The sequence below is a fragment of the Pan paniscus genome, chromosome 8 (assembly GCF_029289425.2).
Source record: "Pan paniscus chromosome 8, NHGRI_mPanPan1-v2.0_pri, whole genome shotgun sequence".
Taxonomy (NCBI): domain Eukaryota; kingdom Metazoa; phylum Chordata; class Mammalia; order Primates; family Hominidae; genus Pan; species Pan paniscus.
This window is the reverse complement of record NC_073257.2, coordinates 91436245-91461414: the sequence shown is the minus strand read 5'-3', so window position 1 is coordinate 91461414 and position 25170 is coordinate 91436245. Positions and strand designations below refer to the sequence as shown.

Below are 25170 nucleotides of genomic sequence, written 5' to 3'. Positions count from 1 at the left end.
CCAGCACCCACTGTCTTCGATCTGGATAGGAGCAGAGCATAGGACAGGCATGCTGATTCCATGATTTATTGAGGGAGTGATCTTGGGAGAAAACTACGAGGGAGGCAGGCAGAACAAGGAAGGGGAGAGAGTAGAGTTAGCATGTGGCCTCAGGTAAAGTCTAGCCCTGACCTGACCCACAGGGAGGATTTGAGAGCACTGATCATGCCCCAGCCAAGAGGCCTTTTATTCCTTGTGGCAGTCAATTTTGACTGTGGGCTGCCTGGCAGGGGTGCATGTGTGGGGATAGGGGGCAGGTAACCTGTCAGGCATGGAGGTTTCTGTGTGCTGAGGGAAATTCTCTGATAAAGGGGCACGTTCTGGGCTGTTGGCAGCCAACACCCGTAGCAGCGGCAGGATGGGTGGGCCAGTCGGTGAAGAAGATCCTGATGAAGCACCACAAGTACCTAGTTACCATAGGAACCTGTGGAGAAGACAAGGAAGGCACAACCAGAGGGATGCCAGGAAAACTAAACAGATGAAAGAGGAAGTTGTCATGGATTCAAGTGTCTTCATCTCTTTTCTGTTGCTCTAACAGAATACTCGAGACTGAGTAATTTATAAAGAAAAGCAGTTTATGTAGCTCATGCTTCTGGAGGCTGGGAAGTTCAAGATTGGGTGGCTGCATCTGGTGAGGGCCTCATGATGCATTGTAGTATGGCAGAAGGCATCATGTGGCGAGGAGGGCAAGCGCGTGCCAAGTTAGCTTTTATAAGAGACCTACTCCCATGATAACCCATGAATCTACCAACTCATTAATCCACCAATCCATTCATGAAGGCAGAGCCCTTATGACCCAAGGGCCTGCCTCTTAGTACTGTTACACCGGGGATTAAGTTTCACCATGAGTTGTGGGGGGGACAAGCATTCAAACCATAGCACCAAGAGAAGAGAGCTTCAAGGAAGAAATGGCAACTGTCAAGTGCAGCTGTGAGGTCCAGTCTCAGAAAGCAGCGTGGATCAGCAACGAAGAGGCCATTGGTAAGCTTGCAGGAGAAGTGTCAGAGAACTGGTGGGGCATGAACCAGGCATATGAAGGGTGACAGAGAAAGAGAGTGGGCACTGGCAGTTTTGTGGCTGAGAAGCCTGCGTGGGAGGGAGCAGAGACTGGCCATCAAGGGGTGGAGCCCAGACCAAGCTGAACCTTGCAATGCCAGAGCCTGGGCCACTAAACCCGGGGAGGTGGGAGGCAGAGGTATGGGGAGGGTTAGTGGGCTGATAGAATGAGACTCCTTCGAGAAGAGAAGGGGGTGATGGTGTCAGGGGCTGGGGGAGGGGTAGCCCCAACTGGGGAATGGACACCACATCCTCTGGGCCTGGGTGGAAAAAGATATGGCCAGGGTGGATGGAGATAGGTCTGTGGGTAGCAGCAGGGACAGTGGGGAGCTGGGTGAGGGTAGGGTAGCCTGCTTAGAGCGAGGTGGGTGTGGTTAGCAGGAGGCTGGAGCAGAGGAGAAGGGAAATGGGGGGCCATTAAACATTGAGTGCCCTTAGCACTCAGGGAGGCTGGAGACCCCAATGTATCCTGACATCAACCTGTGAGGCTGAATGACTTTCCCCAATAGCATCCCATGGCCTTACATGAAGACAGTCAGTGGATTCAGGGTGGAGACTTTTTGCAGTGGGCTAGAGGAAGAAGAGACGTAAGATGATCCACAGTGTGCGGCCCCACATGCTGGGAGGCTGAACTCTGAACTGTCCCAAGCCAGGGCCCCCGCTGGGCTTTTTAGGTGGATGTTTCTGGTCCCGGGGTTAGGCTCACAGAAGGAAGTCACTCGTCTGGGGAGGAGTTAGCTGAGATGGGGCCGGCCAGTCTCCATACAGCCTTGTGGGGCAGCCACAGGCCTGTATCCCAGGTTCAGAGTCTCCAGCTGAAATGCCAGGAAGGTTTGCTTATTATCATGAAGTTGGGGGAGCACACTGCCCTTCCTCCCTCTCCCTGCTCCCCTGCCCACTTCCTGCCTTTAAGTCAATGGCATTCAAACTTTTTGTTTTCAACGACAACCCACAAATAAGAATTAACATCATGACTCAGCAGACACACACACACACACACACACACACACACACACACACACACGTTTCTTGATACAATGCTACCCTTTACTTTGTAGGGCACACTCCTGATATTTTCTACTGTATTCTCATTTGTTTTATTAAAGTGCTGGTCCAGCCCCACCACACTGCTCTAAGGCACAGGGAGGGGGGCATGTCTCCTTTGGGAAATTCTCCCTCAAGCTAACTAACCACCCTCCTCTCGGAGGGGTGTCTGTTCAGAGAAAGAGTCAGCCTGTCCTGGCGATGCTGGCAGAAGGCAGTGCCTGCAGCTGAGCAGTGGCCGGTGGGTGTTCCATTATTTAATGTAAATCTTTTCTCCTCCTCACCTTCCACCTCCCTCCAAAAGGAGAAACTCCAGCCACCTCAGAGAGGCCCCAGGAGCAGGGGGCTTCTAGGCACCCAGCCCCCTACAGGCAGCACCCTGCAGCCTCCCCCACACCGCTGCCTCCTGCACACACACGCCCCTCACTCTCCTGACGCCCGGATACATCTGAGTGGAGATCTCTGGGGTGCCGGCCCGGCCCTTCTTCCCTCTGTGGACAGTCCCTGTGGAGGAAAGGCCATGACAGCCACGTTTGCTTTCCCCCTAAGGTCAGGCTGCGTGGAGGGAGGGCAGGGACCGGCCGCGGGGCTGTGTCAGATGCATGTTCCTAAAACTTCAATCGGAGACACATCATCAAGTGCTGTCAGTTTGTGTTGGTGCCGAGGCTGGAAGGATGGTTAGAACCATGGCCTGGGCAGGGGCCATCGTGAGACAGTACCCCATGTAAAGCATGCTCACGGAGGAGGGAAAACCCAAGCTTCCCTAGGAGGGGAGGGGCAGGTGTACCGAGAGGTGGAGGCCAGGGATGCTGAGATGCCAGCAGGGAGCATGGGTGCAGTGAATGCTCACTCTCCATTGAAGCCACACTCCTGTGTGCTCTGAACAGCACCCTCTGTGGCTTAATATGAATAGGTTCCTGCTACTTAAACCCAGCATAATCCACAAGGGACCATCAAAGATGGGACACTGTTGCACACTCTGAGTCACATGCCACAGGGGCCCCTAGCACCCTGCAGCCACCTGGCCCTATTCAGCCACCCCAACTCCCCCAACCATCCAGCCACACACTGCACTTGCCCCACCAGGGACTGGTTCCAGGGACCCCCATGGACAGGGGTTCTTCCAATTCAACACCCAAACCACCTGCCTTTCCTTTTTGTGTGTGCAGAGGGTAACAGGGCGGGGGTGTGGTTTAAAACAAAAGCAAAAACACCCAAACCACTCCTTAACATCCACAAAATAGCTAATTCGCCAAACCTTCATTTTTGTCAATTTATTTAGAAAAAAATTAACATGGGCAAATGAGATACCTCAGTGTTACAACAGAGTATAGAAATGTCTAGCAATAGTCAAATAATTTGATCTTTAAATACAAAATAACCACATGAACACCTAATATACAGGTTTCATCTGAATACATATTTATTAGATAAATATTAGAGGTTGTCACATCATCTAACTACATACAGCTTTGCAAGACTAGAAATCACAATTAGTTTTTTGACCAGTTTAAAGTATGAAATGATTGCATTGTACATATGATGTACAAAGACGATGATGGTTTCTGTGGGAGTTACTTCAGGCTGCACTGGTGGGTGTGTTTATGTGTGTACGTGTGAATCACCTGTGATCATGATATCAAAAATTATACAAAGTATGAATTTGGTTACAATTTTCTTCTGAAATCCCCGTTTCTTTTCATTATTTCCATAGCACCCTAAAAATACACAGGTGGCAGGACTAGTACACTGAAGCTAAATAGTACATGTAGGTAAAATAAAAACAGAACAAAACCCCCTTTCCACTCAGGGTCAGAGTATATTACATGAGCGAGAGAGACAGACGTGGAGAACTCACAAATGCTATAACCAACAGGATCTAGTTTTTCCACGTGATGGAGTTCCAAGCTTTTTGTTTTGTTTTGTTTTGTTTCGCAAAATAAAAACAATACACATTCCAAGAGAAATGAATGCATCTGTTGACACGTCTCTATTTCTCATTTACATATGTACACACGTCCCTTGAGTCGCTGCTGTTGACACGGCCCTGTGTGGACGGGTCAGGCCCGAGGCCCGTCGGGAGCAGACCTGTAGCTCTCTGGGGGGTCAGGGCTTCCATTAGGGAGAACGTATTAGCAGTTTCTTAAAAAATAAAATGGTTACAGGGAACATGATACATGGATAAAGCTTCAAACCAAGAAGATGGGGGTGATTGCCTGTACTTGGCCCTTCCCGCCTGCCTGCTGGCTCCCTGTCCATCTTGCGGAGTGGCGGCAGAAACATGCCTGTGGGCCGGGTGGATGCTTGGCATGGAAAAGTGGCTTGCAGAGGCCTCGTTTTTGCTGAGGTTACTTATGGCTCCAAGTAGTCGTCCAAAAGGATCAGGGAAGGATCTCTCCAGAGTTCAGGACCATCTCTGTTTATGGGCGTTGTCTACCTGCACCTGTCACAACCTGGGGCTTGCTCCCGCCCCGGATGCCTCTGCACCTCCCTCACACCCTGGCCTGGCTCCCAGAGCACTCCGGAAGAGCTTGTCTCCAGACTGCAGGCTGTAGGCACCACGCACGGTTCAGAGCCAGCCGGAAGGGAAGCTCTGGGCTGAGCTTGCTGGTGGAGGCTTGCTGGAGAGGGGACCCAGGAAACCCGCCTCAGGTGCTGAGCCCAGAGATGGTTGCAGGAGGTGCCCGGGGCCTGGGCTGCAGGGAGCATCTCGACTCTCTGCACTGGAAAGCCGTGGATCCGCCTGTGAGCAGAGTGTGGACACACCCTGATAAGAACCAGAATGAATCCCAGGCCTTTCTGGGGCAAAGTATCAACGCAAGAAGCAAGAACTCCTAAGGAAGGCATCTGTAAGTCTGTCTGGAGCTTAATTCCCAGATGGTCTGACACAGGGCGTGGCCACTTGCCAGGCCACAGGCACTGGGCAAGGGTGGCCACATGCTACCTGGCGTTGGCTTGTCCCTGCCAGCTGACTGAGGGATGGCTCTAAATAGCGGGCTGCCCGGTCTTCCAACTCCCAGCACAGCCGCCCATTCTGTTCACCCCTTCAACTGTACAAATAGCCCTGGTTGCTTTTTTTGTTTTTGTTTAAAAAAAAAAGAAGACTCGGTCTTTGTCATTGAGTCTAGGTATTTTAAAAACACCAGCAAAGGCTATAACCAGGTCATGAAAATGTTGAATATTATCAAAGACGATACTAAAATATTCACAAAGATATTTACAAAAGCGATTCTTAAAATAATTGATTTGCATACTGAACAACACGCTATTTGAAAAAACCTCGACAACGGGACAAAGGAAGAAAAGGGGCCGGGGCAATGGCAGCTTTCCTACAGAAAACCTTGTGCCGTCTGGGACAGTGACTGGAAGTCAACAGCTGGGGCCACCTTTCCGGTAAAACCCACGGAGGAGTGCTGGGGACCACCCACAGCGGACGGGAGAGCAGGAAAGGGCCCCAGGCAGCAGCCGGGAAGGGCGCAAAGAATTTACAGATGGGACCCCAGTGACGGGACAACCTGGCACCACCCTAGGCCATGTGGCTCACGGGGCACAGACCAGCCTGAAACAAAGTGAACACAGGACAGGCTCCCCAGGAGGCCCTGGAGAGTGGTAAGCCAGATGGAGCAAAGCGGTGGAGGGAAGGCCAGAGGCTGCTTTTGCTTGAGTGAGCAGGAGTGTGGGGTGAGATTGTGATGGTGGAGGAGTGCAGGCAGGGTAGGCTGGCAGCCAAGGGCAGTGTCTGGGGCAGGCCCAGAAACACGCCCCCTCCCCCCTATGCCTGCAGGTACATACTGGTGCACATGGCCATGGCCTGGGCTGCAGCCGGGGGCAGCTTGGAGCACAGGGACAGAGGGAGGGGCTGGACAGACACCATTGCCCTGGGCTCTGGTTTCTGCACCTCCCCGGCCTTTCCACGCACTGCCCTTGCCATCTGATTGGACAAAGAGAACTAGGACACAGAGGGAAGTGGGTGTCCCACGGAAGTCTTGGAGAGGTGGCAGGAGAGGGACTAGGAGAAAAACAGAACAGACGGAGAGAAATGGTTTGCTTGCTGTCCAAGAGCAACGTTCCTTTTCTCCAGGTGACTTCATAGCTTTAAATTGTTGCTGTTTAAAAAGAGAGTGGCTTGGAGCAAAGTTAGAAGTTGCCGTTCCTGTTTGATTCTGATAGGTTATATGCCCGCGCCCCCCAACCAAGGGCACAATCACTTTGGTTGGGTGGACACCTGCTCTCTCTGTTCCCCAAGCCTGGGCCCTGTCTGAGCTTGGAGGTGGAGCCTCAGGGACGTCCTGGCTCAGAAGATGTCCTGGCCCTCTTTCCCACCAGTCCCCAAGCAGGAATGGCAGACCCCCTCTCAAACACAGAATCTTGTCCTTTTTCTCTGCTTTCTGAGAGTGTGTTTATGGGGTATCTTGGCTTATAGGTCAGGGGTCAAACTGATGACCCCTGGCCCCCGAGAGACGTTGTCTTTCCCAGAGGTTTGTGCTTTTCTGTGGTGGGTGGTGGTGGGTGGGCTGGTCTCACTGCCACCAACTGCCAGTGCTCCTCCAAGGCTAGGGGCCCATGCTGGGGCCCGGGGGCCTTCTCAGGCTCCACAGTCACTGGAGGGAGGCTCTGGACCAGGAAGCAGGGAGGCAGGGTTACAGTCTAGAAGATGGAAGAACCTTGGGGACACTGGAAGGTCATCTGGAATCGGCACACGTGGAGGGACCGGGAAGCCGCATCGGCGTGCGCCCTCTTACCGGGCTGGTTCCTCTCGGGAGGGTGGTCTTCAGGCCTGCACTGGGCATGGGCCCAAGCCAAGGGTGTGCAGGTGGGACGTGGGCCCCAGACCCACACAGCCTTCCTGGCGCACCCTCCCTACCCCTCTGTTCTGAGAGGGCTGCAGCGGGGGAGGGCTCCCCGCCCCACAGCCCGTGGCTCTGGTGCGGGGCGGTCTGAGGGCACAGGCTCCCAGGTGGAAAAGTGTGTTGGGTAGGTGGGGTAGGACGCAGAGTGTGGAGGGATGGCCCCGACCGGGTGGCCCTCAGTTGTTCTCAAATAGAGACAGGAGGTCATCGTTACTATTGCTTGGCAGGTCGGGGGGGTCCAGATAAGACAGGAGCTCGTCAGGATTTGTGAGTTCAGGAAGGAGCTGGAAAAGAAGGAGTAACGAAGTTCAGATGAGGTGTGCCTGAGAGGCAGGCCCCGGGTGAGGAATGCAGGGGCGCCCTGGCCCGTCCCCCTCCACCTGCCTCTCAGGACCCTAGCCAAAAAAAGGGGTAGAGAACAGCGTTGGGCCTGGGCCTGCCAGGTATCCCCACACATACCCCGGCCACTGCACCGAGTGTGGGGCACCCCCATGCTCATTTCAAGCCTCAGGATTGGGACCCGCAGCCCACCAGCTGAGGCCTGAGCAGGGCTAACCCTTTTCAGGCATGGACTTCAGCCCTAACCTGGGAAGGCCCCATGGCAGGTCACTTGGGCCTCCCAGCTGAAATCACATGCTTCACGTGTAAGCACAAGGAGGTGGGCTGGTGGGAAGGCAGGAAGGCGGGAAGGCGAGTGGTTCCCGCACCGCCCCCACCCCCCCCCCAACATCCCTCTTCTCAAGGGCTCGCCACTCCTTGGTGAGCCTGTGGCTGGCTGGCAGCCATCCTTCCCTGTGGCCCCGGAGGGGTTGCAGACTGTCTCTACCCTCTACTGAGATATCCTTGGAGTCTGTCACATGGGGAGCCTCATGCATCTAAAAGCAGCCCCGCTGGCCTGGTTTGAGGGGGAACACAGGGCAAGGACCTGAGATGGCTGCACAGTGAGTGAGTCCTAGCTAGCACAGAGCTCCTCTGATGCTGCGGGGCAGAGGCTGACAGAGCAGGGCTGGGGGTGAAGAACAGGAGGGGCCGAGGACAAGCCTCCTCCCGGAGTCTGGCACCAGCTCTGTGGTAGGCATGGGCGGGGCCGGTGCTCAGTCCCATCCCGCCAGCCCCATCCAGCAGCCCAGCCCCATCATCCAGGGTGATCCCCACCATCTTCCAGACCTCAGGGTAGGAACCCTGGCACCTCTGCTGCCCGTGCTGGCCTGCTGCCCCTGGCTGTGACCCAAGGCTGCCCCCTCTGCCCCCACCTTCTGTCACCCACATGGGGGCCTCTTGGAGTGAGCGATGGAGCAAGCGGAAGCAGGGCATGGACAACACGCGGACAAGAAAACTGGAGACAGACACACACCAGCGAGGCAGACAGACGGCCTCTCCCTCCAGCCCTCCCTGCCCGGGCCAGAGAGGCAGACACAGAAACCGCAAGCTCACCATCGGGGGAGGGCAGGGACCCTCCTGTGCTGCGCAAGGGACCCCGCAGGGCTTGGGTCAGAAGGTGGGTCAGGGCTGGGGTTCAGGGCTATGGCCAAAGGGACTGGGGGGACAGGAGCCAGCAGGGTGGGGACCCTCAGTGGTGACACTTCCCCATCGTGGGGCTTCCTGGTCTGGAGCCAGGTCTGGGTGAAGCCCTCCCACCGCCCACCCACCTCCTCCCCTCGGGGCCTCGAGCCCTCACACCCACCCCTTCTCTCGGGCAGGTCCCGGCGCCAGGCCTAGCCCCAGGCCAAGGCGAGTGGCGACCCCAACTTACATCCAGCGAAGGCTCCGGCATGTCGGACGCTCCCTGCGCTCCGGCCTGACCCTCTAAGGCTGAGGAGGGGTTAAAGGTCAGGTCGCTGTGTGGATGGCTGCTGGGAGCGGCCTGTGGCGGCTGCCGGGGAGGCTGGGAAGGAGGAGGAGGAGGAGCCCCACTGTGATGTAATGGAGGCCCTGACTGGCTGCTGGGGTGTGGTACGTGCAAACCTTGTTGTATGGAGGGGTGGGGCTGGTCAGAGCTGCCAGCGTGTGGCATCTGTGGAGGAGGAGAGAGCGGGAGAGAAGAGAGGTGAGGTGAGGAGGCACGGCGATGATGCCTGGAGAAAATGAAACCCAACACAACCAGGGAAGTCACAACCCCCGAAACGTGGCCACCCGGTACGAGGCTGAACGTTGTTTCTGGGCAGAGAAACAAAGAAAAATTTCTCCCCCAAAACCGCCCATCAGGGAGGCTGCAGGGGGACGGCGGGGACCTCTCGGCCACGTGGAGCCCCAGGAGGTGGGGAGGGCTTCGACACAAGCACAGACACGGGGAGCTGGGCCTGGGCTCCCCCAGGCCCCTCCACCTCCCCGCCCAGACAACGAACAACAGCGAGGGCAGGATGGAGAAGCAGAATGGGCATGTTCCGGGGAGCGGGAGGCAGGAGGGCGGCTGCCGCAGCGTGGTGCAGATCCCAAGCTGGGCGGCAGAGAGCAGACACAGACAGACAGCATTGGGCGGGCGTGCGGCTCAGGACTGGGTCTGCACCTCCCAAGTGGGCCCTGGGCAGGGGTGATGCTGGGCACGAAGGCGCCTTCTGCCAGCCCGAAGTGTGGAGCAGCTGGGGCCTTGGCACAAGCCCTGCAGCGCGGGTGGAATTTGGCTGTCAGAGGAGCAGGGCTGGGTGGGCACCTGGCCAGCCAGGGGCATCTTTACACCCTGCCAGACCCTTTTCCTAGACATCCCACTTGGTCGGCACCAGCCCTCAAAAACACAGGGTTGTGAGGGAGGCAGGCACCTCCGGGACCCCAAGGACAAGGAGACTGAGTGATGGTTCACCAATGGTGGGTGTCTTGCTGAGGGTGAGGCTGGCGGTGCCTCTCTAACAGATAACTAGAGGACTCGCACCCTCCTGTGGGCACGTGCACTGAAAACTGGGCTGTCTGTGGGTGGGTGGGTGAGATGTGAACATTCCCCTGCTAGCCTGTTTGCTGTCCCAAGCAGATCCTCCTTCAAAGTGAAAGGCCGGGGAATCCTCGCAGACCAAGCCCTGATCCCACTGCAAGCATCCCTGACAGCCCCCAGCCCCACTTTCGCTCTGCCAGTGAGGGGGGCTCACGGATGCTCCAGGTGCTCCACTGGAACAGCAGCCTGGCACATGCTTCCTTGGTCTTTTCATCCCCTCACCCTGCCCCGTCCTGGGGCAGCCACACAGAACTCACTGACATGTCCTTCCTGTGTGCATTTAGAATTTGCAGCCACACCATCCTCGGTCTTTGCCCATCCCCAAATTCCTTCCTCTTCCTGTTTCTCCTAAAACTGCTTCCCAGGCCTTGCTATGGGTCGGTCTCTGCCCACGGTCCAGGTGGCCCCTTCTCAGGGTGTAGGGCCCCAACCACATGCGGCCTTAGGGAGCACAGTGCCCTTCCAGTCCAAGCCCGAAGAATGAAATGACCTCGCAACCGTGGTGCTGGAGACCTTGGGAGACCCGTTTATGAGACACATACAAGAGGCTGGAGGAATGGGCCACCACCCATGGTCAGTGAGAGGCCAGCTTAGGGCTCCCACTCCTGTAGATGCCCTCAGTGCCCACCCTGGGAGAGCAGGGAGGGGATCCACACTCCAGCTGTGCAGCCCAGCTCAAGACAGACAGTCCCTGGATCTTCAGAGGCAGCTGTGCCCCTCAGCTTCGTATCTGGCTGGAATGTCTCCGGCATGGAGGGGCAGGTGCTGTTGGAGCACTGCTGACACACCTGTCAACCCGCCACCAAGTATGGGCAGTCTGTGGGGGCAGCAGCATCTGGATGGAGCGCTCTGGCCAGTCTCTGCGGGCATGGCAGTGCCTCCAAGCCTTGGGCTCAGCTGGGGGTGTGGCTGCCTCCACCTGGGCAGGTGTGGTAGAAGTTTACCTGTGACTGCCCTACCCCACCGGCCTGGCACATCTGCACTTCCAGGTCTGCTTGCCCTCTAGTGAGAGCTCAGAAATGGAGGACAGGACCATCTAGAGAGCATCTTAAGGGGCTCTGAGGTCAACTCACAGGCTCAGATCAAGCCACACAGAATGCAGGCAGCGGGGCTCACAGAAGGCAGGAGAAAGCTTGATTGTCAGGGGGAAATAGATGGCATTAGCACTCCATATTCCAGTGTTAGGAACTGTGAGGGCGCAGGATGTGTGTGTGTCGGGGGGTGTGATTTTGGTGTCTTCTGGGTGTGGGATGCCCTCAGGGCCCAGGAAGGGGCATCAGGAAAGAAGCCCCCAGAAATCACAAGCCCCATGGGGCAGAGAGTAACTTTGAAAAACTTGGCCAAAGCTCCACAAAGCATCTATTTCCGACTTGGACTCCTGGGGTCCTGAGGGAAAGTTGCTGCTACCTCACCTAGAGTCCTGAGGCAATTCCATGTCAGGTGTGTGGAAGGCAGTATAATCCAGAGGCTCCTTCCTGTGCAGGCCACCCAAGCCCACTGCCAGACACTGGCAGGACCCCGGGCCCTCTCCCTGGCTGGTGTGGCCCAGGACCCCCAGCCACGTGCTCAGTGATGGCCCCTCCTCCCCGAGATGAGAGCCCAGAATGACTGAGACCTCAGACACACCACTTCAGCCTCCGGAGGCTTCAGTTTCTCCAAACTCCAACTGTTCTTCCTGCACCCACGCACTGCCAGGAGTTTTACTCCATTAGCCCAAGGCCTGTCTGTCTTGCTTACACCTGTCACATGGCCTGCGCAGAGCACAGCTCAAAAAACGCTTGTTAAAATGAGTGGAACCACGTGGCACTCACTGGATGAGGACTCCAGGGGACAGGAGGGCCTCCTGCCACTGCCACTGGGGCCACAGGAAGGGAGGGCCTGTGGACAACACAGGACGCCTTACCCCACCAGGGACGTCCTCAGCCACACAGGGCATATGTCGATAAGTGTGAAACAGAATGAGAAGTGAATGCTCTTCAGATAATCAGACTTCCTAGCATTTCTTTTGTTGGAGGTGGTAATACCCTGAATTCAGATCCTTAGAGAATAAGTGCCTGGGTTTGGGACAAAAGTCGAGGTGGCCGGAACCGTGTTAGGTGAGTGTAAGATTGTGCAAGTGGGAGAGGGAGAGGGTTGATGGTGTGTGCTGGGTAGTGGCGAGTGCATGCACGTGTGTGTGTATGCATGGGGTGGTGAGGGTTTGGGGAAGAGCGTGAAGCTTCCCCCATCTCCAGAGAATCCGAAATCCTAGGTAAAACAGCCAAGTCTAAGGACACTGACAGGGCACGACCTAGCCTCAGTTAGACCCCTCCTATTCCATTCTGAGCCCACACACCCAATTCTTCATCCTCTGCCTTGCCTGGGAGGGAACAGGGTATCCAGATCCCAAGGCATCAACCCTAAAGGCTGGGGAATGGAATGGGGTGAGGAGGAGGTACTCACAGTTTCCTGCATGGGGTGGCTGAGGGGTTTCTCGAGGGCGGCCATGTTGTTGGGCATGTCCGGGGGGTGGGAGAGCTGGGGGGGCCCGTGCATGAAGTCATTCATGGATGTCCCTCCAGGGTTCCCGTGGGGGAAGTCAAAGTTGCCATGGCCTTGGTAGTTGTTGCCTAGGAAGGGATGAGATGGGGAGGGGAGGGGGTCACCCAGAGGGATAGTGGCCACCCCCAGGGAACAGAGAGTGTGTAAAAATACAAGCCAAGTCCTTTCCCTCTTGTGAGGCTGTAGTAGGTCACAGGAGCCTGAGGCTTCTGGGCTGTAGGATAGAGCAGCCACTCAGCCCTGTCCCATGGTCTGTGGTACCCTAGGGGATGTGCTGCCCCTACTGCTATGGAGGAGGGGGCAGAGTGGGACAAAGGGGGCAGGCCAGGCTCCTGTGGGGAGTGGGGGACACGGCCTGAGCCTATAGCAGACCTGCTGAGCTACTCCCCAATGTGGGCACTTTTCATACCCAGCAAGACCCAGGCCCACAGTGGGTGCATGTTCTGCCAAGCCCACAAAGAAAGCTGCAGCAGACTCAGGATGACACCCGCAGAAGCCAGCTGTTCTGCCTCCCTGGTCACTGTGCCCTCCACCATGTGGCGATGGCAAGGGTCAGAGGATCAGCAGACTGGGAGGCTTGGCCCTTGGCACACTGTGGGAGTTCGGCTAGGTGGCCTAACCTCACTGGGCCTCTCATGGGGACCTAAGATCAGGGATCCCAGGGGGAGCTGCCACCCAGTGGAGGGTACTTTCCAGGAATCAGTGGCAGTAGGAGTAAAACTTGGTCTGGGCAGCCGGGAGCGTAAGGGCCAGTGGGTGACCTTGGTGGCCAAAGGCTGAGGCTCTAGGAACCTGGACTCTGTCCCTAGGAGGGCAGGAAAGTTGCAGGGGAAATGTAGATATCACAGAAAAAATACAGGAGGGCAAGGGGTAAGGCCAAGAACTCGGGTGGGTGTGCGCTGCCAGCAGCCCCAAAGCAGATTGGCTGGGAAGAGGCAGCAGTCGTATCTCCCACCAGGGCAGGCTCTGAAAGCCCCTGGGCTAGGCCCATGTACCCTCAAGTCTAGCAAACTGGGAATTGTTTTTTGGGGGATGTGTTACTTCTCTCTCTTCAACCACACCCCCGACCCCTGCCACCATCAGCACAGAAATTCTGTGCCTCTGCAGGGACTTGGGGCTGCCCTCCTTCTCCCTTCCTCCCTGCCTGGCATCACCCACCTTGGCTGCTGTAGTCGTTGGAGTTGGTGCCCCCTGGGGGAGGCGGGAGGGGATAGGGGGACGGGCCGGGGCCCAGGGCTGCGATCATCTCCATGACATTGGGCATGATCATCTGGCTGGGACTCATGGTCTTGAACCGCTTGGAGGGGATGCCGTCAGGGTCGTCCTTGATGTGTAAGTCCGACTTGATGGGCACCGGCCGCCAGCTGCACGTGGGATCGATGGTGACCTCTTCAAACTCGGAGCTGGGGGAGGAAGGGTGGCAGAGCTGAGGCTCCGGGGTGCCTGGCTTTGGGCATAAAAGCACCTCCAGCTCCGACAGACACCAAGGTGACCTTGTTGAGGCCCCTGCTCCCACTCTCACCACACTGTGGACGAGGTGGAAGCCTGGCAGGGATTTCTCTATATATCTTTGACATATGGGGAGACTGAGGCTAGAAAAGCAAGTGGCTGGGCACAGGGCAGCTGGCCTCAAGGGCTCCCTCGTGGGGAGCAGCAGGTGGAGGGTCAGGGCGGGGCACTGTCAGCCTCCTGCTGTGGCTGGCTTTCATGCTTTCTGGGAAGTTCATTTGTCCCCAGATCCAGAGCCCCCGAGGGTAAGGGACAGAGAGGTGGGGGATGTGGGTCATGGTCTGCTGGCCTGGGAGGGGAGGGCTGTGTCAGGGCTATCCACCTGCTCACCTTGCTCTAATCCAGGCCTCGTCCCCTCCCACCCCCTGCCCCTCGCTAGGGCCCCACTTACTGTTGGATGGCATTCAGGATTCCCCACATGTACTGATCCACCTCCAGGCCCTCCAGCAGAGCGGTTTTACTGGAAAAGGAGATGGGGAGCTTGGCCTCTGCTCCAGGACCCAAGGAGGTAGGGGCACAGCCCATCCACCTCAGTGTCAGTGGGGTCCCACCCCTGCTGCTGGTTACTACTGGAGGCACAAGAGAGGGGGACTCTGACCGCGTGATACCAAGGGACCACCTGGAGCCCCCATAACCTGAGCCCCTCTGCCATGTTTGGGTTCTGGTTTGCATTTAGGGCAGGTGGAGGTGGGAGGTAGCTGGCTCCTCCCCTCTGTGGTTGGGGGATGGGGGAAGCCCCCACCGGGGTGGGCATCACTCACTTGCACACAGGACACCTCCAGGTCCCTCTCTCGCAATTCAGCTGCAGGTATGACTCCAGATCAAAGCACTGCAGACAGACAGACAGACACAGGTGAGACCAGGACTGTCAGAAACTGCCTAGATGTGCCTCAGGGACCCTTGGAATAACTTCCCCACCAGAGAGAAAGATAGGCTGTGGGAGAAACCCCAGGCTGGGGCTGGGTGGAGTGAAAGCAATGCTACCTTTCTGCCACGCAGAGTCCTTATGCCTCCACCCCAGCATCCCTCACACCACCTCCCATGCCCCAAATGACCCTGTGCCTACATCCTCTGAGAAGCCTTCCTGGTTCCCACCCCAGCTGACTCACTGTTTTTTGCCCTGTAATAGCCCCTTTCAACGAGGCCAGGGGTAGCCCCTTCAGCCCAGCCCAGGCACCGAAGACAAGTCTGATCAAGTTCATCCATCTGTATCAGATAGACAAAGTGACCAGACCATCCTCTTGCCCACAGCATTCTTTGGGAGGGAGGAGGGGAAGCTCCTGTCCCACTGCACCCTCAGGACCAGCTGCAGGTGACAGCCCTGGGCCCCTTCTGCATGCCCACCACACCCAGGTTCCAGAAGATGGCTCCTTCTTCTTCCAGGCCGGGCTGCCCATGTTTACTCATTGCTCTGTCACTGCCTGCTCAGACTGGGGCTGTCACTCACGCCAGGGCTACTTCCTGAACACTGGCTTGATGCAAGGCCCTGGACGGAGGCATGAACTGGACAGTGGTGTCCCTGCTCTTGGGCCCCCAATCAGCCCTGACATGTGTGTGGGACTTCCAGCCGGCATCTGCCATCTGCCAGGGCAGGGGCTGTCCGAACCCATTTCTGTAGCCCCTTTGGCCTTAAGCACACAGAAAAGATGCTCAAAGATAAATGATGGCTGAAATTAATGAGTGACGCCAGCTGCTGATCTCCATGACGTCCTTCAGGACAATGTTAGGACAGGCCCTGTTGCCCCTCTGCCTACCCCTCACCATCCCAGCCAGAGTCTAGGTGGCTTGCCAGAGCTGTGCTTTCTGGGGCCGCTCACCTGCACATGCTTGCAATCGTGTCCTCGAGCAGGCAGCTGGATGCGCCGGAATGTGATGGGGCACTTCAGAGACACCTTGATGGCCGTCTGCTCCACCCCATCCTCCCCGTTGAGGGTCGTGTTGCCCGAGGAGGCAGCCACGCTGCTGAAATTCCGCTTGACTGCGGGGCAGGAAGCACAGACAGGTGAGGATGGCAAGACAGTCCTGCAGAGGTAGGGGGTCTGCACGTGCTCCCCACTTCCTTGTGCAGCTGGGGCATGTCCTGGTTCTCCTCCCAGCCCACACCAAACGCTGAGAGGGCAGTGTGTGGCACTGTGTGGCAGTCATAGGGCCGGGTGCCCGGGCTGCTGTCTCCATGTGGGACACGTGTGGTGTGTGTGTGCCAGACGAGGTGGCTGTGGCAGTTCCCCTGTCTCTGCAGAGCAGGCCCTGCCTTCGCGAGGAAGGGGCATGTCTGCAAAGCTCATGGAAAGTCATTATGGCACTTCTCTGATTTACTGGGTCAGTGAAAAGCCCCCTCAGGCACTCCTGCACTTCACTCTGCACATGTGGAAATGGAAACGGACAGCTGCCTGCTGGAATCCCAGGGCTCAGGGCAGCAATGTGAAGAGTGGCCCTGTACCTCTTGCACAGGGCCCCTGAGTCCACACCCGGAGTCTCCTTCAAACGGGACTCCAAGCCAAGTCCCTCCATCCCAATTTTTTTTTTTTTTTTTTTTGTGGCAGTGTCTGGCTGTGTTGCCCAGGCTGGAGTGTGGTGGCTTGATCATGGCTCACTGCAGCCTCGACCTCCCCAGCTCAAACAAATTCTCCCACCTCAGCCTTCTGAGCAGCTGGGACCACAGGCACAAGCCACCACACCTGGCTAATTTTTTATTTTTCTGTAGAGACAGGCTCTCACTATGTGGCCAGGCTAGTCTTGAATTCCTGGACTCCTGCCTCGGCCTCCCAAAGTGTTAGAATTACAGGCATGAGCCACTGTGCCCAGTCCTCTCCTGAGTTTAAGCATAAGCTGGCCAGGTGTGGTGGCTCACGCCTGTAATTCCAGCACTTTGGGAGGCCGAGGTGGGCGGATTGTGAGGTCAGGAGATAGAGACCATCCTGGCTAACAGGGTGAAACCCTGTTTCTACTAAAAATACAAAAAAATTAGCTGAGAGTGGCTGGGTGCGGTGGCTCGCGCCTGTAATCCCAGCACTTTGGGAGGCCGAGGTGGGCGGATCATGACATCAGGAGATTGAGACCATCCTGGCTAACACGGTGAAACCCCGTCTCTACTAAAACACAAAAAATTAGCCAGGTGCGGTGGCGGGCACCTGTAGTCCCAGCTACTTGGGAGGCTGAGGCAGGAGAATGGCGTGAACCTAGGAGGCGGAGATTGCAGTGAGCGGAGATAGCGCCACTGCACTCTAGCCTGGACGACAGAGCAAGACTCCGTCTCAAAAAAAAAAAAAAAACTTAGCTGGGCGTGGTGGCATGCACCTATAGTCCCAACTCCTTGGGAGGCTGAGGCAGGAGAATGGCGTGAACCCGGGAGGCGGAGCTTGCAGTGAGCCGAGATCATGCCACTGGACTCCAGCCTGGGTAACAGAGAGACATTCTCTCTCTCTCTCTCTCTCAAAAAAAAAAAAAGCATGAGCTGTTGAAGTAGGGAGGCCAATCTGGAATCCACCCTCCATGCCTTCTGCCTGATGAAGATCCCCTCTTCTCTAAATCCTCCCATCTTTTAAAGGCCTGGCCCAGGTCATCACCTCCTCCAGGAAGCCTGCTTCCTGACATTTTGTTTTAATCTGCCTCATGTCCTGTGCTGCTATTGCAGGTATGCCTGTTCTGGCTCCCAAGCTGGACTGCCAGCTCTTCCACACAGGGCAGGTCCCAGAACTCCCACCAGCTCTTATGGGACCTAGCTTCTCTGACCATGACAACAGCCCCAGGAGGAGGGCATGAGCCTCAGGATAGGGCGTGCTCAGGGACACTCCAGGCCGGGTGGTGACACGCACGGAGGCAAAGGTCAGTTCCAGGTGAATGGTGACTGCTTCTCAGTCCCAAACTCAGGAGGGGATGGAGTCTGGCCCTCACCCCCATCCCCACCCTGACTCACTTTTCGTGATACAGTGCTCTGCGGGCAGGAGGCGCTTCTTGAGGAGTCCTTGCAGCACAGAGCGGACGGAGGGCCGGTGTACCAGCTGCAGCACAAAGAGGTGGGACTGTGGGGAGAGAGCAGACACTCAGTTCCTGTGCACTGTCCCCACACCCCGCCCTGCCTGCAGCCTCAGCAGCCCTAGACTGCTCCCAAGATCCCACAGCCGGCCCAGGAGGCTCCCCCAGGGTGTCTCCTGGGACTTGTGAGCCTGAGCACTACTCTGGAAAGGCTGCCTCTGCTGCAGATCGACAAGGTGGACTTTGACACTGAAATACTCCCTGGATAAGGTTATAGGACACAAGGCTTTAGGCCTGGGTCCCACTTTGCTTCCTAACCTCCCCTACCACTGCCTCCCCATCATGTGTCCTTAGCCCTTCCTGCCAGGGTGCTCATCCCTCCCTTCACTCCTCCAGGAAGCCTTCCAGAACTGCACATCCCAAACGTCCACCCATCAGCCGCCTCACTCTTGACAGTTGTGCAGCCTCACACAGCACATCACATTCCCCAGCCAGAATGGGATGTGCTGCCCAGGTCTGTGACCCCTATCTCTGTGTAGCCTCCGTGCCCCTAAGCTCACAAGGGTGGATCAGAGTGTTTCCTTCTCCATGCCTCCACAGAGAGGCCAGTGGAGTGGGGCAGGCAATTTACTTCCACTGGGGCCTGAGCAAGCCCTGTGTGTTGGGCCCTGATCTTCAGGGGACATGAGGGTGGCTGAGAGCTGGTCCTAGGTAACAAGTCACGTGTTGGAAGGACCCCCATACGTGACTCTAAGACAAGAGGGTTGGGAAAGAAGGGAACGCGTTACTCCAGGTTTTGGGGAGTTGGGTCTGGGGGAAAAGGTGCTGACAATGACAACTGCTGGTGAATGAGGCAAGCAGGACATGGCTTTGAGGAACACAGAACTGCAGCAATGAATGAAGGGTAGGGAGGAGGGGCCAGGAGGGGTGAATCGGAAGCATGTGTGGAGAACAGACGGAGGCTGAGTGTCCAGGGGAAGAGGCCACGTCTGAAGCCAGGGCACAGTGGATTTGAAGGCCCAACGGTTTGAAGGTTATTGCACAGGCCCTGGGCACAGGTAAGGGGACGCTGTATCTTTGGTGGCTGTGGGCACGGGGGTGGTGACGCAGGGACAAGGCTGAGGACCAGAGCGGGGCAGGGTATTCCGCACTCCCATGCTGTGAAACAGGGCCTGCCTGTGCCAACGCTGCCCCTGGCCCACCACACTCACGCAGCAGCAGGCCGTGACGGTAATCTGGATGGTGTTGCGGCCCGGCTGGCACACGTGCTTCAGGTGCAGGGGCTTGTGGGAGGTCTTGTTGTCGCCGCGCTCAATGGTGAGGGGCGTGGCGTTCACGCTGACCTGCACCGAGGCGGGCCAGTTGGTGTTCATCTGCCGGTCCTCGTGGTGGTAGCACTTGAACTGCAGCTCCAGGTCAGACCTAGGTGGGGAACGGGGGTGCTCAGGGAAGCTCTGCCAGGGGGCTGTCCATGGCCTCCGTGACCCCGAGCCAGGTCACACACCTCTAAACACACCACAACCTCCGAGATCCTCAGGACCCCATCCCTGACCCCAATGATTCCCCCAGCCTGAGTTCTCCTCTCCCATTCTGGATACTCCCTCTACACCCAAACTGCCCCCAAGACCCCCGCACACCAATCATTCCCATCACACCCCACAGCTCTAGCTCCCACCTCCCTGGAATGTCCACCCTGTAGGGGTCAACTCCTGGATCCCCAGGACAGAGACAGAGGGGCAAATGAACAGGCACTCATTTGACAAGACCTGCTGTGAGGCCAGCCAAGCCCATCTCTAGACCTGCTGGGAGCTGTCCTCCCAGGCCACGGCCATTTCTGGTTCTGAGCACTCCCCAAGGAGGCCCCCCAAGGACGCAGCACTAAGGAGTGTCGGGAACCAGCAGTGACCACATATGTGTGACAAGCAAGCCAGGAAGAGGAGGCCTCCCAGGCCAGGACACTCCCAGCTAAGGAGCGTGGGTGAGCAGGGTGCAGGCAGGCAGCACAGTGGTTTGTCCCGTGCCAGGGACCTCTGTCCTCCTGCCTGAGCGTTGCAGCTCCTGTGTTCTGAACGCCCACACCAGCTATCTGTGGCCACCTCACCCAGCCTGCTCAGCATGGTCAAGAAAACAGCAGGGGTGTGTGCGCACGTGCCAGGCACAGACCCAGCTCTTGCGCTGGAGATGCTCACTGGGCAGTCAAGGGGGTCTGAGTCACAAGCACAGTGAGACAGTGTGAGTCTTGACTGAGGATGAAGGACTGAAGGGTGGACACCCCCAGGGTTGGTTCTGGCATCCTGGAGACCTGGGCCCAAGTCTCAACTCCGCCCCTGGCTAGCTGTGAGAACTCACACAAGCCAATTCACTTCTCTAGCCTCAGCTTCCTCCTCTGTCAAAAGGGAAAGTGTTGCCCATTTCCAAGATCAAAGTAGGTCACATGTGGAAGGTGCTGAGCATGGGCCTGGCTCAGCAGGGAACCTCCGGACCTTGTGTTCCAGCACGTGCCTAAGTGTCTGAGCAGCAGCCCTGCCCAATGGTCAGCCCCTTGCAATAGATGGGGCCTGCCTGACCCAGGCCTGGCCCTTGCACCAGCCTCATCTCTGCATTCCTGGCTCTGGCCACATGAGTCACACTCAAATTCTTGACTGCGTTCCCTCTTGTCAGCTCACGGTCTCAGATGGGATACACAGCTTCCCAGCCTAGGTCTGAGCCAGCCACCTTTTCCTCTGGGGTGAGTGACAGCTGCTCCCTGCCCTTGGGCCATGACACCTTGACTGCTCATCTACCTGTGCACCTGCAGACTTCCCATGACAACCGCAGGACACGGCCCAGTCAATGATGCTGAACACGTGAAGGTGTCAGAAGATGCTGCTACCACCTGCCCAGGGCCCCACTCGGGCCCAAGGAAGCCATCCCAGGGGACCTCCTTCATCCCGCCTGGGCTGGCGCCCCTGCCCTGACACGCACCTCCACATCAGCGTCTGGTGGACCGTGGGCCGCAGGTGGAACACATGGTTGCTGACAGCCAGGTTGTGCTCCAGGCGGAAGGGCTCCAGCACCACGCCATCCCGCACGGGGAATGTGAGCCGCAGCTCGTCATTGTGGTTGGCTGGGGCGAGGAGAGGAGGTGGGTGAGCCACAAGCCTCAGCTGCCATGGGTTCTGGGGCTGTAGGTGGGACTTGCTCACCCCGGGCTGCATGCTCAGAGGAAGGCAGGGGTGTGTAAACAGGGCCAGAGACATAGCCAGTCCAAGGGCACACCAGTGAGTCATGGCTTCTTCGATTCTACACGGCCCCACCCCAGCTACTCATCCCCTCTTCTTCCACCCGCCTCCTTGCATCCTTCCACGGCTGCGTATAGATTTTCCTCCCAGGCTCCAGGCGCCCAGGCAGCAGTAAGAAAGGCTGTCTGTGAGCTGCCTACCCCGCCTTGAGTGTGCCCCTGGGTATCTCACCTGCTCTCAACTCTCTGCCCCTTCTGATGCCCATTCCCCAGGCAGCCTGACTGCGAAGCCCCCTGCTCCCGGCCCACTGGGGGGCCCAAGTGGAGCTGCCCAACAGAGGGAGGGAGGGCCCTCACCTGGGGGTGGTGGCAGAGCGCTCATATTTGGCTTGATGTCAGGCGGGAAGGGTGGTTTGACGTCTTGGCTGGGGGACAGGTATGGAGGGATGCTGCTCCCAGGGGTCATGGGGGGTGTGGGGTTCCCTGGAACAGGCGAGTGGGGGTAATTTGCCACAGGAACCGGCCTGGGAGGCTGGAGGGAAAGAGAAGACACACACAGGTTATGGGATTACGGAGACAGAAGGGGCCATGCAATGGACATACACCGCACTCATCCCAGGGGCCTGGGGCCATGCCCCTCGGGAGGAGAGCCTCCTCCAGGGAAACGCTTCTCTCTCGCAGATCTCTGTCCTGCTCAGAAGACAGCCCTGGGAAGGGCCTCCCCACCCTTCATCTGGGTCTCACCACTGAGCTCCTGTGTCAGGTGCCTGTGGAGACCCTTACCCATCCCTGTGATAAACGGGGACACAGAGGCTCAGGGTTGGGGACTTGCTCAGCACAACCCTTGGAGGACAGGACAGTGGGAATGAAGCCCAGGCCTCCTGTCACCCGAGCAGGTGGGCTTCCCACATCACGACTCAAGGCCACACCCTCTATGCCTACCCCATCAGGGTCCCCAGGTGGAGTCGGGGCCTGCAGAATCTGGGGCCCAGGTTCCCCAGGAGCCCCTCTCCCTCTCCTTGTTTTCAAGACTAGCCAGGCTGACACTTTACCCTGGGGCTCACCCCACCTGGAGCCGTGGATTCTCAGTCCTGAGCATCTCTGTCCCCAGGACAGGGGACCAGGGAGTGCACCCCCACCCATGGGCCCCTTTGAACGTCCAGAGAGGCTGGAGCAGGAATAGTGAGAACCTTTAGAGGCAACAACTCCCTGTGGCTTAGAATTTGTAAATTAAATTGGAACATACCCTGTTGACATTCCCTTGGCTGTAGTTACTGTAGCTGCTTCCCGAGAACGTGTTATTTTGTCCATTAAACTGTTCTGGCTATTAAGACAAGATAAACAACACTGAGTGGGGGGCAGAAAAGCCATCAGAAGCCCGCTCTCCCTCTGGACAGTAAAATCTGCCAGGAGCACGGGGATGCTACAGGGGCCCATCCACTGCTGGGTTATTGAGTGAGCAGGGCGGGACAGCTACACCTCAGGGACGGCATTTTGCCTCTCTCTGTCCCTAGCTATTAATTTAGCAGAAGTTACAAAAATAGCAACACCTAGTATGCTGAAGTTGGAGCAAAAACGGTAAACCTGTTTGGTGGATGGCCATAATAAATTAGCATGATTTTTTGGCAAATAAATGTAAAATAGTAAAGTGTCTTCTTTACTCCCAAGAAAATAACCCTAAGGAAAGGAAAGGCTATATGCCTGAAGATACTCATCATAGTGTTATTTCTAAAGTGAAAAATCAGAAGCAACCCAAATACCTAACAGAAGGAATAATAAAATATGATACGGTGATCTCAGCAGTATATTAGGCAGCCATTAAAAGTAAAAACCCCAGGGGCTCTAGTAGCAGTATCATCCTTATTATGTCATGTTAAGTAAAAGGTACAGATTCAAACTTACAGCTGTAATAACAATTTTATGACATGTTAGTGCCCACCTGCACATACAGAGACAAAGTTTAGAATGAAATGTTAATATATACAGGGTGTGTGTTTTTTTTTTAATAAAATATATTTCCTTTATTATTTTGTGAGTGCCGTGAATAAGAAAAGGAGAAAAAAAACCCATCATCCGAGACCAATGAGAATAGGAACTGAGAAAAGCCACTCTGACATTCTGGCCACTGAACTTCGCCCTGAACATATGGGGACGTTCAGAAATCACCCACCCCTCGCTGTCCTTGGGGCAAACACACGCAGGGTCTGAGTGATCCCAGTGGAGTTAGGGGAGTGAGGTGGTTAGCAGGGAAGGGGCCCCGTGGGTGGTGGCAAGGCTGGGACTCACCTTGTAATACTGCCCCATGTTGACTGTGGGGGGCGGGTACTGCCCGGAGCTCGGCTGGCTGGGCATCCTCTGTCCTGGGTAGTTGGGGGAGGTGAGTGGCCTCGGGGGGTTGGGGGCTGGGTACTGGCCTGGCTGGGTGGGGAACTGGCTGTTTGGTCCATATTGCTGGTTTCCATAGTTGGGCTGTGGTGGGAGAGAAAGGAGAGGGGAAACACATTCAATGTTGCCAACGTCACATAGCCAGGTCACCTGAACACCGGGATGGGGCCCGCCTCTCCTCATTTGCTCCTGCTGTTTCCCACCCACAAAACCAAATGATGCTTTGGGCCCCTTCTCGTCCTGACATCCAGGGGCATTTTGTTCTGCCTGTCCAGATCATAGGCCACCTCCCCTTGAGGCCGTTCTTCCTGGAGCACATGTGCCCCCTGAACTCCAGGGACACTTTCAGAGCCTCTTGCTCACACCATTATGAGGGGCCTGATTCTAACTCCCCCGACCCTTGCGTCTCTCCTGGCGCCTGGGTTAGGGCTGTGCTCCCCAATGTGTACCCCAATGTGACAGAGGAACACAGTCAACAGGATGCACTTCCAGAAAGGAGCCCCCTGTGCCCCTGCATTCCAAGGCTGAACTTGGGTGGCATTGTCCTCGTACTCCCCTCAGAGCAGAACACACACCTAGTGTTCAGTTCTGGACCATCAACAACCTGCCACCTGTGCAGGAGGTGGGAGAGCCAGGTTGGTGAAGGAACAAGACAACTTCTCCCGGGAGAGACAATTTAGAGAAGAGGAGAGAGCACCACCCTCCAGCCACCTTCCCTGTCTGGAAAATCAGGTGACCCTCACGGCCACATGACATCCTGTGAGTCAGTGGTTTCTTCTTCCCCATCTGAGTGTCTCTCTTGCCCAGAGGTCCTGTTGGTGGCTGTGCCCCAGTGCCTGGGAAAATACCCTTAATACTTGCTCAACAAACGAATGATGGACTTGGGGATAAATGTCAGAGAGTGTCAGTGTGGAAGAATCTACAACTCACATTGTTGCAACATGGTGGCTGCTCTGGGTGACAGTGAGGCACCCACCACAGGAGGTATAGAAGACGTAGCTGGTGCCTACCTGCCCACCAAGCTAGAGAAGAGAGTCCTCTGTGGGACCAGATGACCCAACCCCTGTCCTAAGGTTCCAACAATTCAAATATTGTATGAGCAAGCCATGGCAAGGGGAAGGAAGGCCAGTCTTCCAGACAGGATCAGGCCGCATAGGCTGTGACCACCCAGTGCTGTAGCTGGGTAGCAGCAGCACTCTATGAAAAGGATGATTAATTTAGTAAAAATATGGAGAGCCTTTGGTGTGCTCTCTTTAGGCAGGCAAGAGCCATAAGCATGGCACAGGTGCAGGTGCAGGGGTGACACCAATGACCAGGAATTCTGCTGAAGCCTCATCCCAGATTGCCTCCTTTGGCGTGGGCTAACAGATGCACCCCCAGCACAGCCAGTGGGACACTGGGATTTTGAGCACAGGGTGGCTGAGAAAAGGCCTAGAAACTGCATGGGGCCTGAGTGCCAGGAGAGGTGCCAATAGCTTGAGGCTCCCCCAAACTCAGGACCCAGGAGCCAATGGTCCTTCTCTGGCCCCTCCCTGAACTAGTGTCCACCAGGTGGAGGGTTGGGGCTTGATCCAGCTTCTTGGATGCATGAGGAAGCCCCTGACCCCCTCTCTCTCTCTCCCCTCCTG

At 56.6% G+C, this 25170-nt stretch overlaps 1 protein-coding gene across 10 annotated transcripts in view; it reads right to left on the bottom strand.

Moving 5' to 3' along the window:
• Positions 1-3398: 3398 nt before the first annotated feature.
• The window catches only part of ZMIZ1 (zinc finger MIZ-type containing 1), a 248024-nt gene continuing 226252 nt past the window's right edge, over positions 3399-25170 (bottom strand). For 7 of the 10 annotated variants that reach the window (XM_034930952.3, XM_034930955.4, XM_034930953.3 and 4 more), the window contains 13 exons: positions 23444-23626; positions 22404-22481; positions 21515-21689; positions 20902-21043; positions 19149-19359; positions 17879-17984; positions 15780-15940; positions 14724-14791; positions 14354-14422; positions 13612-13856; positions 12355-12521; positions 8743-9003; positions 3399-7273 (listed from right to left, as the gene is read on the bottom strand). In XM_034930952.3, coding sequence (XP_034786843.1) covers positions 7166-7273; positions 8743-9003; positions 12355-12521; positions 13612-13856; positions 14354-14422; positions 14724-14791; positions 15780-15940; positions 17879-17984; positions 19149-19359; positions 20902-21043; positions 21515-21689; positions 22404-22481; positions 23444-23626 — 1974 coding nt within the window. In that variant the 3' untranslated portion in view covers positions 3399-7165. The remainder of the gene's footprint in view (positions 7274-8742; positions 9004-12354; positions 12522-13611; positions 13857-14353; positions 14423-14723; positions 14792-15779; positions 15941-17878; positions 17985-19148; positions 19360-20901; positions 21044-21514; positions 21690-22403; positions 22482-23443; positions 23627-25170) is intronic. The other 3 variants (XM_034930956.3, XM_055093053.2, XM_063607451.1) reach the window with 1 other exon arrangement.